This window comes from Megascapheus bottae, chromosome 28, assembly GCF_031878675.1.
Source record: "Megascapheus bottae isolate mThoBot1 chromosome 28, mThoBot2.hap1, whole genome shotgun sequence".
Taxonomy (NCBI): Eukaryota; Metazoa; Chordata; class Mammalia; order Rodentia; family Geomyidae; genus Megascapheus; species Megascapheus bottae.
Genome location: NC_143536.1, coordinates 7,165,640 through 7,181,492, shown reverse-complemented (window position 1 = coordinate 7,181,492; position 15,853 = coordinate 7,165,640). Strand labels below are relative to the sequence as shown.

Sequence of the window (15,853 nt, the reverse complement as noted above, 5' to 3'; positions counted from 1 at the left end):
TAATCACATCATTATTGTTTTTACAAAAGTAGAATCTTGCTGTACAACTTTTAGCCATATTTTTCTCCACTGGTAAACATATCCTTTTCTCTTCCTTCCTTCCTTCCTTTCTTTCTTTCTTTCTTTCTTTCTTTCTTTCTTTCTTTCTTTCTTTCTTTCTGTCAGTTACAGGCCTTGAATTCAATGCCTAGATATTATCCCTGAGTTTTTTTTTCATTTTCTATTTTGCCAATCCTGCGGCTTGAACTCAGAACCTGGGCACTGTCCTTGGACACTTTCTGCTCAAAACTAGTGCTCTACCACATGAGCCACAGTGCCACTTCCAGTTTTTTCTATGCATGTGATACTGAGTATTTGAACCCTGGCCTTCATGTGTGCTAGGCAAGCACATTACCACTAGGCCACCCTCTGGGCCCTGTCCCTGAGCTCTTTTGGCTCAAGGTTGGCACTCTACCACTTGGAGCCACAGCTCCACTTTTGGTTTTGAGTGATTCACTGGGACTTTTCTGCCCAGGCTAGCTTTGAACTGTGATCCTTAGATTTCAGCCTCCTAAGAAGCTTAGATTACAGGTGAGAGCCATAGCATCTGGCAACAATCCTTTTTATTTTTTTTCAAGTGACAACTTATATTCATAAAAGGATAAAGAGAAACTGTTCCCCAAAGCTGAGGAATAAAGTTGCTCCATCTGGGAGCATCTCTGAACAGTGGCACTGAACTATGAGGATATTATTTTTATAAAACTCTCTAGTTAAATATTAAACATGATTCATTATTTGTTTGTTTGTTTTTATCTTCTCCTTTCCCCCCAAATACAGGCCACAAATGCTCACACCAATGAGGTGGTGGCAGTTAAGAAAATGTCCTACAGTGGAAAACAGACACATGAGGTAAGAGGAGACCACAGCTGTCCAGGCTGATGCATCACCAAAGGTGAAGGGCTGGCATTCCTCAGCTCACTAGGGTGACCATGAGTAAAGATACAGCAGAGCATATATTTCACAGTAAGTGAAAGAGAGGTTCTGTATGATCTCACCACAAAGAAATGGTAAATGTTTGAGGTGATGATAGATAACATAAATGCCCCGATTGGAAGATGACACAATATCTAGATATATAACATTGCATTGTACCCCACAAATACATTCAATTACTATGTGTCTATTAAAAATAAAGTAAAAGGCCAGGCGCTGGTGGCTCACGCCTGTAATCCTAGCTACTCAGAAGGCTGAGAGCTGAGGATCATGGTTCAAAGCCAGCTCAGGCACCTGAAGTCCATGAAACTCTTATCTCCAATTAACTATCAGAAAATGGAAGTGGCACTGTGGCTTTACAGCTCTAGCTTGAGCTGAAGAGCTCAGGGACAATGCCCAGGCCCAAAGCTCAAGCCCCATCACACTGACAAAAAATAAAAAATAAAAAAAATAAATAAGTGCAACTGGGAGTTTGGCCTACTGGTATGGGCCCAAAGACCCGGGTTTATTTCCTCAGTACCACATATATATAGAAAAAGCTGAAATAGTACTGTAACTCAAGTGGTAGAGCTCTAGCTTTGAGAAAGCCCAAAGACAGCACTCAGGCCCTGAGTTCAAGCCCCAGGACTGGAAAAAATAAAATAAAAAATAAAAATAAAGCGGGGCCGGGAGTTTAGCCTAGTGGTAGGGTGCATGCCTAGCGTGCTCGAAGACCCAGGTTCAATTCCTCAGTACCACATATATAGAAAAAAGCCAGAAGTGGTGCTGAGGCTCAAGTAGTAGAGCTCTGGCCTTGAGAAAGTCCAAGGACAGTGCTCATGCCCTGAGTTCAAGCCCCAGGACTGGAAAAAAAAATAATAAAAATAAAGTAGGGCCAGGAGTTTAGCCTAGTGGTAGGGTACTTGCCTAGCATGCACGAAGACCTGGGTTTGATTCCTCGGTACCACGTATATAGAAAAAAGCCAGAAGTGGTGCTGAGGCTCAAGTGGTAGAGCTCTAGCCTTGAGAAAGTCCAAGGAGAGTGCTCAGGCCCTGAGCTCAAACCCAGGACTGGCAAAAATAAATAAATAAACAAATAAATAAATTTTAAAAAATAAAGTAAAAGTTACAGAGAAGTAATTCACAAAATTCTTTACACATTTCCTTATCACATTTTTTCCCTCTTTTTGTGGAGAAAAGTTCCTAGTAGTTTAGCTTAATTATTTTCCAGACTAGAGCATGGACATGTATAATATGAACTTATTTTAATGTACTTGGTGTATACTTGCATTCACATATATTCAGACTTAAGACATAATACAATTTAAAATAGCTCCATCATTTATGAAACATTTACTACATGCTCATTTATAATCATAATGACATTATATATGTGTACTTGATAAAATGCTATTTTTAGTTTTAAACTTAAAACATTTCTTTTAATAGAAATGGCAAGATATACTTAAAGAAGTTAAATTTTTACGACAGTTGAAGCATCCTAATACTATTGAGTACAAAGGCTGTTATTTGAAAGAACACACTGCTTGGGTAAGTCAGAATCTCTTAAATATTCTTCCTGTTGCTTATCAGAACTATAAAAGTCTCTGTCCCATTTCTGTCCCATTTGAGTTTTTTTTAATATATTTTTTATTGTAATTAATATAAGGGTTACATGATATTTGCCAGATAAATGGTGCCTTAATTCCCACACAATGATATCCTTTCACATGTCATGGTCCCCATTTCCCTTCCCCCCTCCCCCACCCCTCATCTTGTTTTCCCCCATTCCCTATCCAATTTCAGATAACCAAACCATTTGTGTTTTATTACCAGTATTTGACATTTGTTAATACTTCCAGGTATGTCTTACAATACACATTCCATAAGATTAAATATGATTCCATTAGATTAAGTATAAGGCTATTGGAAATCTCCTATGAACACTCAGCAAAGAGCTGGGAATTTGGCCTAGTGGTACAGTTCTTGCTTAGCACTCATGAAGACCCAGGTCCGATTGCTTGGTATCACATACACAGAAAAAGCTGGAAGTGGTGCTGTGGCTCAAGTGGTAGAACATAAGCCTTGAGGATAAGTCCAAGGACAGTGTTCAGGCCCTGAGTTCCATCCTCAGGACTGGAGGGGGAGGGAGGACACAGCAAAGAATGGTGATGTCTTAATAAAATCATCTTCTAATGATTTATTTATAAAAGCAAATGACAAAACATTTGAGTCACATCTGAATATTTTTATCTACACGTTTTTTTTGGTTGGTTGGTTGGTTGGTTTTTTGCCAGTCCTGGGTCTTGTAACCCAGAGCCTAGGCACTGTCCTTAAGCTTTCTCAAGGCTAGAGCTCTACCACTTGAGCCACAGCACCACTTCTGGCTTTTTCTGTGTATATAGTACCAAGAAATTGAACCCAGGGCTTTGTGCATGTGTGTGTTAGGCAAGCACTCTACCACTAGGCCATGCTCCGATCCCCCTCCTCATTTTTTAGCCCTCTCCCTACAATCCAGTTCACACACACACGAAATTGAAATTGTGCTGGATATTTTCATCTCTGTGCATTGTTTAGTCCCAAGACCTACCATGTCCTTAAAGTGAAAAAGTCATTTGTCCACTCTATTGGATATTTTCATATAATTGCATTCTATTTTTAAACTGGCTTAGTGAGTACTACTTAGAACATGAAAACATTAAACTTTACAGGTTATCAAATTGCACCTCTGATAACTGAAAGTTCAATTAAGTTATGATTCATTGCTTACCTGTATCAAGTTCTTTCCTGTACATACTCCCTAATTATGGAATGGAATTTTTGTTCCCAAGTGGTATACATCAGCATAAACATTTCCACTCTTGCAGACTTTAAGATACCTACAATTATTGCTTCCATTCTGAACTGAAGAAATGAACGGAAGAAATATCATTTTATCTGGAAATCAGTTCTAGCAATCTCAGCTGACTTAGAAGAGTCTAGAATGGGATTTCCATTTAGGCAGAACAAACAGTCACAAAATCCAGGTTCTAAATCTCATATGTTTCAATTCTTCAGGAAATCCCTATAGCTCTTACTTTAAAGCTTTTCACTCTTAGGTTACTTAGAATGCTAATAAGCTTGGGTACCTAGCTTCTGTCTACAACTGATAAACTAATTGGAAGATGACCTCATGAATGGAGCTTCTGGAGAAATACAAACAAGTGGGTCCAAGAATAATCTGCCCAGGAGGAAGAAGCCAATGCAGCTAGAAGCCAGACCCAGTGATTTTAAAGGAAGAGCAGCTAGAGATGTCTAGGCTCAGCAACACAATCAATATACAGATTTTTCTTATTGTGGATTAAAAAGACAAAGAATATCTATGATAAAAAAATGTTAAAATTGTTAACATGTGACTTTAAAAATACCCACACCAAACATATCCCATTCAGTTTTGAAGTCGTATACAAATGTTCCTTGACTCTGAACAGTTTACTTTAGGAGTTTTCAGCTTTATAGTGAACATTCCATAAAAACCATAATCTGGATTTTGAGTTTTTTGGTAGTATTGGGGTTTGAACACAGAGCCTTGCACTTGCTAGACAGGTATTCTACTACTGACCCACACTTCCAGCCTTTCTTGCTTTTTAAAATAGGATTGCCACCAGATGTGATGGCTCACACCTGTAACTGTAGCTACTCAGGAGGCTGAGATCTGAGGATCAAGGTTCAAAGCAAGCCTGGGCACAAAAGGACCTGAGACTCTTATCCCCAGTTAACCTCTAGAAAAAAGGAAGTAGGGCTTGGCTCAAGGGTAGGGCAGTAAGTAGCCTTGAGCTGAAGAGCTCAGGGACAGTATCTAGGCCAAGTTCAAGCCCCATGACCCACAAAAAAAAAAAAAAATAGGATTGCATTTGTGTTGCCCCAGTGGCCCAGCCCAAGATCCTCCTATTTATGCTCCTGTGTAGCTGGGATGGCAGGCATGCATCAATAACAACCGGCCATGGCTTGAGACCAGTCTTGTGAAACTTTTTTTTTGGCAGTCATGGGCCTTGAGCTCAGGGCCTTGGCATTGTCCTTGGGCTTTCGCAAGGCTACAGCTATACCACTTGAGCCACAGCACCATTTCTGGCTTTTTTTCTATTTATGTGGTGCCGAGGAATCGAACCCGGCTCCTTGTGCATGCTAGGCAAGCACTCTTCTTACCACTAGGCTAAACTCCCAGCCTTGTGAACCTTTTTTTTTGCCCTGGTGAACTATAATCCTCCTCATCTTTACCTCTGGAGTAGCTAGAGTTACAGGCATGAGCCATCACATCTAGCCTGGATTTGGACTTTTGATTTTCTTTTTCCCAAGCTAGTGATGTGTGGTACAGTAGTCTCCATTGATGCTGGACAGTGGCAGCAAGTTACAACTCCCCATCACCTGGTGATGACAAAGACAACCAACATTCTGCAGATTATTGTACCCCTCTCTCCCTCTGATCCCTGGCAGATATATTCCAAGAATCCCAGTGGAGTCCCTGCCCATATCACCACTGGGAGAGGTTTCAAGAATCCTAGTGAATTCCTGAACAGACAATACCAGTCTGTACATAATTTGATTTTTCCCGTGCATACACACCTGTAATAAGGTCTAAAATGTAAAAATTAAGGCATAGTAAGATATTAATAACAGTAAAATTGCCAGTATCCATTCCACTTGTACTTTGAAAGCATCATTGAATAAGCTGAGGTTTAGTTGAACATTGCACTGCAGTGCTGTGAAAGCTGATCTGAAAGTTGTTGTGATAACCAAGGTGAGTACTAAGTGGCCATGAGTGGGTCATGTATCCAGAGGGGATACTCCGGGCAAAGGATACCTCACTTCTTGAGCAGAACAGAGTGAGACAGTGAGAAGTCTCTGCATGCTACTTCAAATAACATCCAATTTAATATAGATGTATTATTCACCTTTAGAATTCACCATTTAATATTTTTATTGTTCCATTTTTTTTGTTTTTTCTTTGTTACAGTTGGTAATGGAATATTGCTTGGGTTCAGCCTCTGACTTGTTAGAAGGTAAGCTCTGTAAATAAAAGCACTGGATGTACCCTCCTTTCTGTTTTACCTTGGTCATCATGTTATCTGTCCCGGTACTAAAGTGTAGTCTGGAGCAGTCTACTTGGATAAGGATAAGAGTTGTGCTGGTAAGCTATGCAAACTGCACCTCTGCATTAGCACTGGAGTATCACATGATGTTAGCACCTTTCCTGCCATACATTCATGGCCCATCCAGGAAAAATCCTACTAAATTGTTGGGTTAATTTGATGTGGCATGTATGTAGTTGAACACATCAGATGCCTGCATACACATAACAGAGTTAAGAGTTAACAAATACATTGATATTTAACCCCCTCCAAAATAGTAACTGACCCAGTTCTCCTCTGTAGATGTTGGCATAACCAGAAAACTATGTTACAATTTCACATTAAAGTATCTCTTAGATCATCCTTGATCTCTGAATAGAAATTACTTATTAGCTGCTTTTACAAATAATGAAAACTTGTGGTTAGAGGGGATAATTATAGATGGCTCTGTGGCAGAGGAGAATAATGTGTCCTAGACCATTCCAGGCATTTCAGATGTCAGAAGGACATGTAATACATTCACACCACACCAATTGGAAGCAGTGTGGCATTAACTGGCAACTGACTAATAAGTTAGTAATGCATTCCTTGATGAATATTAGGGTTTTACTGTTTTGTTTTGAGGGGTGGGTCTGTTTTGTTTCTCACATTTGGTTTTTCTCTTACCTGTTCATGTATTGCTATTCTCTAGAAAATATATACCCTATGTAGTTAAGTAATATTATTTCTGCACCTTCATTTCACAAAGTACACAACTAACTTTCCCTTCCTCCTTCCTCAGTTCATAAGAAGCCACTTCAGGAAGTGGAAATTACTGCCATTACGCATGGTGCTTTGCAGGGGCTAGCCTACCTACATTCTCATGCATTGATTCACAGGTAAGGTTTGTTTGCCCTCTCTTCCAAGAACCTTGAAAACTAGTGCGAACTCTACCTTTCAGGGTACCTAAGAATTCATGGGGCTCAAACAGATGTTACTGTTCTTGGATATAAGGAACTAGATTGTCAGAATTTATCCCCTACCTTCTGATCTCTCCCATTCATCCACAAAGATTTATGTCACCTCTGTTCTATAGGTTAACATTCTCCAGGGCAAACATTTCAGGAAAACTCAAGAAGCACTTAGTAACTCTTGATAGAATGTCATCATTTAAAAAAAATGAAATCAACCTTTCTTTGATATATTTATTTCTCAGCTGAGTTTCTTTTCCTGTTGCAAATAACAAGTTAATTGTCTATAAACAGATGCTGTTTCATAACTCTCAAACACTTCTCATTCCTAAAGTTTACATTTTGGTGGATGAGAGGGTAAAGCTCGGACAGATAGAAATAATGTGCCCATTATTTTGGAGCATTGAAGAAATAGAGTAAGAACTGTACCTCAAACTTCCTAACTTCTAATGCAGTAACCCACTATTTTCTTATCCATTTTCTTTTCTTATTTATTTCCTTCCTTCTTTCTATTTTTATTGCTGCTGATGTGTGAATCAGGACCTCTTGAAATTGATAAGCCAGTATACCACTGACTATTCCACCACACTCCACTTCCCCCCCCCCTCCACTAACTTCTCCTAAGAAAGCTGTTATTAGCAGTCTGTCCTTCCGTCAGTGAAGAGCTCCTAGCCATGAGCAGTAATAGCAGAAAAGCTCCACATGCAAAGGACTTGCAATGCTTTGCAGCCAATGGAAACACTTGGCATTTACTAGGAAGAAGTGAAACTATTAGGTCACAGTTCCCCCTTTAGCTTCTGTTTCAGAGGTCACCCTGCAGCAGCCCTGACAGTTACTACAACTACAAGAGAAGAACTTCCTTAATACAGGCCCATCAGATCCTGTCAGGAATTGGCCTTAGTCATCACGAGGGAGAAATAGTGCATTGGGAGTAGAGCTCAGTGGTAGTGTGACACCAAAAGTCCTATCCCCAGCATAACAGAAAAACTAAGCTCGTTTTGTGTGTGTGTGTGTGTGTGTGTGTGTGTGTGTCTGTCCTGACTGCAACTAAATACATTTATTATAATATCTGTATTTGAAGACTTTTTAAAAATGTGTTTATTTGGACCTAAGATGTTATTGCTGAGTGAATTATTTGCTTGTGTATGTCTTTATTACCTTAATATCCACACTGACATACTATTGTATTCTGAATAATACATTATCATCTTTGGTTTATAAAAGAAGTTGAAAAGGAAAAAAATACTTTGAGTTTTTTAGTTTTAAAAGTGAATACTATGTCCAATTTTTATTATTTTTATTTAAGAGAGGCAGTTCAGTATTCTAGTTGAAAATAAAAGAAAGATAATTTTTTCTATTGCAAAGAGAAGTAAATAATGCCTTTTTTTTTAGTTCTTTCTGCCAATGTCCAATGCAACCGTGAGGAAGGAAACTGCATTTCCAAGGGAAGTTTTTGCAAAAGTTGTTTGAGAAGCATTTGAATTTGACCATTTTCAACCTGGAATAAGTTTTGCGCAATTTTTTTCTATTTATCTTTCCATGGTCCATAAACTTACAGTTCCTGGCTCCTTTGTTCATTATACATCATGTCTTTTTGTAACTAAACATAAGGAGAACATTCCCATCTTCATTATAAACGACTTGATGAAGAGTGAATCTTTTAAACCATATTTTTAAAACTTTTTTTGCTTCATAAAAGATCGAATATCTTTAGTTATAAACACATGCAATTCATTGTCTAACACAATCCAAATGCTGCATCCTAACCCCTAATCCTTGTTTGTTTTGATCTTTCAGGGGCTTCCTTTTACTGTATGGTGTTATTTCTAAAACAATACCTTCTATCTAGCATGCACCCTCAAGTGCCTTCTAGTTGCAGTTACAATTAAAAGCAGAGAGAAAGGGTAACAGGCAAGAAAGAAAAGGTATGTGTATAGTTGAGGGTTATTGCAGGTAGTCAATGCACAGCCATCACAATTTCATGTAATCTCCCAGAATGCTGCATAATCTGGGATAGAGAATAAGAAAGGCAGTTAGAATGGTACCAATTTCTCTATCCAAGGAATACTGCAGTGACTGGATTTAGCATTGAAGAAGATGCTTTTGAAAGGGGTAGCAGCTGAAGAGCTTTCCTTGTCTGCTGTGTCTGCCTTCCTTCTCGCTGTATACCCTCCCTCTGAAGGAAGCTCTATCTTTAAGTAATTACAATGATCTACCTGTAAGTACACCCAAGAATCTGAACCCCCCCAACAATGTGCAGTAGTTATTAACATCCCCTTCTAGCTATGTGAGCAAAGTCGTTGTTGTTGTTGTTTTAAATAAACTTTTTAATCTTATTAACTGCATGCTCTGACCTATCCCATAATCAAAATTGAGAGGTAATTTTCTAATTCCTCTTATTTTTTTTTCCTCCAGGGACATTAAAGCAGGAAATATTCTCCTGACAGAGCCAGGCCAGGTGAAGCTGGCTGATTTTGGATCTGCCTCCATAGCTTCCCCTGCCAATTCCTTCGTAGGCACACCTTATTGGTATGTGGATCTACCACAGCATTAAAATAGGTACACATGAACAAGATAAAGCACTGGCATTAGTTTGGTGGTGTTTTTCTTCTTTGCAATGTGTGGTACCCATCTGTCCCCAATGGGATTTTATTTGAGAAGGTTAGAAAAGTCACAAGCAAACAAAGGAGCACTTTAAGTTCTGAATATACAACTGAGAATGACTTTGAATTGTTCAAATAAGGGTTTTGATGTCACCGTGTGTAAACCGAGCAGTATTATCAACTCACTGTCCAAGCTCAGGTTTTGGATTTCATTGGAGGTTTCTTTTGAACTTTTCTCTTGAGGCAGAGTGTCTAGGTGAGGACAGCCTTCTCAGGTGTGCCAGCAAGTATGTTACCTTCCGGTGAATGAGCTTTCCCATGTACCACCCTGTTTGTCATTCTGACTTGAAGTTGTTCCCTATTCTAGTCCAGATGTCTTGCCTGTATTTTGTAGATATGCTGAAATTTCCTGCATCTTGAGGAATGATTTATATGCTGGCAAATGAATTATGTACTAAGAAAACATCAGCTATTATTTGAATTTTTCCCTCTACCACCAAGTAGCATTTACCAAGCAATTGCTTCCACACAATGATAGAATATAGTTCTGTCCATGGCCCCTGTCCTCCTAATTAAAAGATTATGATAAACAAGCAAAATGATACTACATATATATATTAGTTTCTTCATCTATAAAAATGGAGAGTGATAGGGCTGGGAGTTTGGCCTAATGGTAGAGTGCTTTCCTGGCATGCACGAAGACCCAGGTTCAGTTCCTCAGTACCACATACACAGAAAAGCCAGAAGTGGTGCGATGCCTCAAGTGGTAGAATGCTACCCTTGAGGAAAGCCTAAGGACAGTGCTCAGGCCCTGAGTCCAGGCCCCAGGACTGGCAAAAAAAAAAAAAATGGAGAGTGATATACAAGTGCACTACTTACCCAAGGTCAAACCAATAGTAAAGACAAAAACCAGGACTTATAAATAATGTGTTTTGCATATAAATTGCTAAGTATATTTTACATTTTGAATATTTTTTCAAAATTATTGGTGTAAAAACTAGCTGTGTCAGGGGGCTGGGAGTTTGGCCTAGTGGTAGAGTACTTACCTAGCATGCAGGAAGGCCCAGGTTTGATTCCTCAGTACCACATACATAGAAAAAAGCCAGAAGTGGTGCTGAGGCTTAAGTGGTAGTACTCTAGCCTTGAGAAAGTCCAAGGACAGGGCTCGAGCCCTAAGCTCAAGTGAAGGACTGGCAAGAAAAAAGAAAAAAAAAAAAGCTGTATCAGGTAAAATTATTTAGTGTGCTTGAGTACACTTTGGTACTGACCCTATAAGGGAAATAGTTTTTGATTTTTTTTTCTTTTCTGGTCAGTCATGAGGCTTGAATTCTGGGTCTGAGTACTGTCCCTGAGCTCTTCAGCTCAAGGCTAACACTCTGCCACTTTGAGCCACAACACTACCTCCAATTTTCTGGTGGTTAGTTGGAGGTATGAGTCTCACGGACTTTCATGCTCAGGCTGGCTTTGAACCACCATCCTCAGATCTCAGCTTCCTGAGTAGCTAGGATTACAGGCATGAGCCACCGGCACCTGGCTTGATTTTTTTTTTTTTATTTTGGTCTATTGTGGGGCTTGAACTCTGGGCCTCGGCATTTTCCTGAACTCTTCAGCTCAAGACTGCCACCCTACCCCTTGAGCCACATTACCACTTCTGGGTTAATTGAAAATAAGAGTCTGACAGACTCTAGTGCCTAGGCTGGCTTTGAAGCGTGATTCTCAGATCTCAGTCTCCTGAGAAGCTAGAATTATAGGCATGTGGCACCACGCCTGGCCTGGATTGATTTTTTTTTTTTGCCAGTCCTGGGGCTTGAACTCAGGGCATGAGCACTGTCCTTGGACTTTTTCTCAAGGCAAGAGCTCTACCACTTGAGCCATAGCACCACTTCCAGCTTTTTTCTGCGTATGTGGTACCAAGGAATTGAACCCAGGCCTTCGTGCATGCTAAGCAAGCACTCTACCATTAGGCCAAACTCCCAGCCCCTAGATTGATTTTTGACCTGAGCTTTACATGTTTTCTTTGGGTAGGATGGCTCCAGAGGTGATCTTAGCTATGGATGAAGGACAGTATGATGGAAAAGTTGACATTTGGTCCCTTGGGATTACCTGCATAGAGCTAGGTGAGTAGCAAGCTGTTTTCTTTATATTTTTCGGAGTCACACCTCATGATTGTCATATAACTCTCGTCCAGCTGTCAGCTAGATTACAGATATGAGCCACCACACCCAGCTATCTTGTCCAGTTTATGGGCTTAGTACTTGTGCTTTATAGGGCTCCCCTTTCCTGTTGAACTCTGAGCTATATTATTGTTACCAAGCTTTGTTGTTGTATTATCTTCTTTTTAATTACCTGTTTTCTTTCTTTAGCCCCTATCCTGCCATTTCTCTTGTACAACTCAGTGTCCTGAGAGCTTAGATTTCCCGGAGGATGCTGTACAGATAGCCAGGGCCATGTCTAGAGGACAGTGGTTTGAAGGACAATGGTTTGAAACAAGCATGAACAGAAAAGATCTCAAGACCCATTTCCAATTAGCCAGCATAAAGCTGAGATTGAGGCATGGCTCAAGTGATAGAGCCTAGCTGTTAAAACACAAACCTCTGAGTTGAAATCCCAGTACTGTGGAGGGAGGAAGAAGGGAAGGAAAGAAGGAAGGAAGGAAACAATAAACTTAAGTTGCAGAGTTTCTCTCTATAATGGGTTGGACCAGGCTTTGTGTATTACTTATTTTCCACTTTCTCCCTCACAATTCCCTGCCCCTCCTCCAACAATGTTTTGGCCTGGGTAGGCTGCCAAACTCTTCATTGAAGAGGATTATCTCCCATATATGTTAGTGAGGTTTCAAATGTTCCATTCCAAATAATAATATTTTTCTATTCTGCTCTATACTTAATGGGTCCATATTTATAAGTTAAAGCACATGTATGCATGAAGATGTTTATACCTATTATAGGAAAGTAGGCAGTGATCAATGTTCTGAAGATCTGAGAAAAAGACACAAGGAATTTTGAAGCAAGCTCTGTTAGGAGCTTTGCCAATGTCCATTAAAAGACCAGCAGTCTGTGAATGGCTATCCTGGGCTGACCTTCCAGATTAAAATAAGTGGGTCGTGTGGCATGATGACAGTAATGAGCTGTCTATCGATTCGGAAGCCAAGCTTTGTGCAGAGTGCCTTATTTTTCTCTCTGCCTGATTTCTTTCCTGAATGGCCCTATCATGTTTCTTCCCTCACAGCGGAAAGGAAGCCCCCACTTTTCAACATGAATGCGATGAGTGCTTTGTACCACATTGCCCAGAACGATTCCCCCACCTTGCAGTCCAGTGAATGGTAAGACTGCTGTCCTTCCACATCTCCAATAAAATGCCCCTGATATCTGACAGTCTCATTAAATTGCAGTTTCTATAGCTGACCCTTCATTGTATGTCACAGCCAGTGACACTGATGTTCTGAAAGCAGTGTCTTCACACCTGTGAGGTGACAAGTATGCACATGCACAGTTTCTAGTTCTGCCCTTACCTGGGCTGGTGCTGTGTCCCTACTGTGTACAGCATCTGAAATCCTAGTGGGGGCATGCCTTGCCTCCTAACCTAACAAGTCCTGCCTGTCACACCCTCATCAGCCCTATTGATATCATCTTTCCTAATTGTCATTAGTTTACTTTATATAGTTAAGTAAGGAAGAAGGACAGGATATTTAGTACCTATCCTTCCCCCACACTATGATGTCTGTATAACATTGAGGCCACAAGGGTTCTAGAAAGCAGATAGTGGAGTTTTCAAGACAGAAAGTATTTTTCTTCAGAAAGTATATCCCCAGGTCCTCTCTGCCTTGTACCTCAGGGTTTGCTCCCTTGTTAGGGCTGTGGACCGGGAGGGATATTAACTGGACATGAAGAATACCAACATGACACCATGAGGGTCGTTACCCCTTAGGAAAAGAGTACTTTGGACAATTATATATTATTGTAGTAGTTTTCATTGTCTGATATGCATTATGCTTTAACCTAAGTATGCCCCCTTATCAGTGACTATGTGTGCACATATTTGACCTCCTTGAAACAGTGACATCCAGAATTAGCCTCAGATACCTTAAAACTTAGAGAACATGGAAATAGTCTAGTTCTCTTAAGATTCCAAAGCACTGGATTTTTTTTTCATATATTTTTTATTGTAATTATTAGAAGGGTTACATTATATCCGCCAGATAGAAGGTGCATTAATTCACATACTCCCCCACCCCCACAAAGCACTGGATTTTTGAAATCTCCTAACATGCAAACCTTTGTCTATAATGAAGTTGTTTTGTATAATCAAGTGCTCCCTCTGCAGTCCCTCACTCGGCCTTCTTTTCATATATTCCCACATAGGACGGACTCCTTCAGGAGATTTGTTGATTACTGCTTGCAGAAAATACCTCAGGAAAGGCCAACATCAGCAGAACTGTTACGGGTAAATTTTCAGTTATATTTGAGATGGAAATGTTAAAGTCCCACTGTGGGGGGACATGGTAAATCATGACAATGTCAGGGCATCATGGCAAACTGGGTTAGAAAGTCCCTTGTCATTTACCCAGAGATGGCAGTAAGCAAAGAAATAAGATCACCATGATGTATGTTCCATAAATTCCCCATGGGTTATTTACCCTTTTCTTGTCCTTTTTCCCATTCCTCACCTTTTTTTTTTTGTCTTACAATAAAGAGCATTCCCAAAGCCGGGTGTGATGGCTCACACCTATAATCCTAGCTACTCAGGAAGCTGAAAGTTAAGGATCCCGCTCAAAGCCAGCCCAGGCACTAAAGACTGTGAGACTCTTATCTCCAGTTAAACACTAGAAAACTAGACATGGCACTGTTGCCCAAGAGTTAGGGCAGGAGCCTTGAGCTGAAAAGCTCAGGGACAACACCCAGGCTCAGAGTTCAAGCCACACAACCAACCAACAACAACAACAACAAAAAGATTATTTCCAGCCAGGTGCTAGTGGCTCACCTCTGTAATCCTAGCTCCTCAGGAGACTGAGATCTGAGGATGGTGGTTCAAAGCCAGCCTGGACAGGAAAGTCCATAAGTCTCTTACCTCCAGGCAGTCACCAAAAAGCCAAACGTAGAGTTGAGGCTCAAGTGATAGAGCAAAAGAAGCTTAGGAACAGCACTCAGGCCCTGATTTCAAGCCCCAGGACACACACACACACACACACACACACACACACACACACACACACACACACACACACACACACACGAGTATTCCCTACTAGTTGTGGTCATCATAGTGATGTTTCTGTGCCTAACTTCAGAGTCATAGACTTTAATGCAATGCCCTAAAGTCTGAGTCTGCCAGGGGTTCAAGTGCCAAAGTTAGGTTGTTACAAATCTTCCAGCAGTAAAGATATGTGGTTGCCAAACCATACATTTACCTGACATTATACTATAGGTGATAAAGGCAAGAATATCACATGTACCACATCCACTTGATTGAAACATAATGTTGAGCATCTATCTCTCCATGATGTTTTTCTATGGACTGCCATAAATTACACACATGTAGTCTACCACCATCGGCACAATGTGTAGGAATCTCCTGCAATATTAATATATGCAGCACTCCAGATTTGTAATCTTTTTCTTTATGTGTAGTCTTCAACACTGTTGGGTTTTTTTTTTTGTTTCTTTGTTTATTTGGTTCACTCCAAATTGCCTGGATTTTATTCCTAAACAGTTTTTACTGTTACATTTTTGGGGTTTGGATTTTTTTAAGAAAAACTCGGGTTTCTATTAACTAAATTTGTATTGTTTAAAAATATCAGCTATCTTTATCATTGAAGAACACCTTGTCTGGGTCATTTTTTTAAATCATCTAGATCTTGCAGACATTGTTCTCTGATTCCCAGAATGTTAGTGAAAAGGTCAATCTGAAACCAACTCACCTAAAAGTAAAGACTTTCTTGTTGCGTGTTTGGTTACAGGTATCTGGTTACAGAAGCAACAAGACCAGACTTGACCTCATTCTCTCTTGTACCTGAGCCATAGGTTCTAGACATGAGCTATTTTGTCTACCTGAGCAACAGCTTCACAGGTCTACAGGGAGAGACAGCAAGGAGAACAATATACTAGAAACAAAGATGGTACCTTTATCACTGGCAGATTTCTAAATAACCAAGCAAGAAGTGGGATATGAGAATAGAGCTGAGAGAAGAGGAAGGACATGTAAATAAATATTGGCTGTATCAAAATTAAGGGAAGGAAAAGAA

The 15,853-nt window shown here is 40.1% G+C and overlaps 1 protein-coding gene across 3 annotated transcripts in view; it reads left to right on the top strand.

Moving 5' to 3' along the window:
- Taok3 (TAO kinase 3) overlaps positions 1 to 15,853 on the top strand; it is a 136,076-nt gene that overhangs the window by 70,028 nt on the left and 50,195 nt on the right. For 2 of the 3 annotated variants that reach the window (XM_090320206.1, XM_090320207.1), the window contains exons 4-11: positions 817 to 888; positions 2,401 to 2,502; positions 5,945 to 5,990; positions 6,841 to 6,937; positions 9,425 to 9,538; positions 11,638 to 11,729; positions 12,841 to 12,934; positions 13,974 to 14,055. In XM_090320206.1, coding sequence (XP_090176332.1) covers positions 817 to 888; positions 2,401 to 2,502; positions 5,945 to 5,990; positions 6,841 to 6,937; positions 9,425 to 9,538; positions 11,638 to 11,729; positions 12,841 to 12,934; positions 13,974 to 14,055 — 699 coding nt within the window. Of the gene's footprint in view, positions 1 to 816; positions 889 to 2,400; positions 2,503 to 5,944; positions 5,991 to 6,840; positions 6,938 to 8,805; positions 8,935 to 9,071; positions 9,228 to 9,424; positions 9,539 to 11,637; positions 11,730 to 12,840; positions 12,935 to 13,973; positions 14,056 to 15,853 lie in introns of those variants that run through there. The other variant, XM_090320208.1, reaches the window with a different exon arrangement.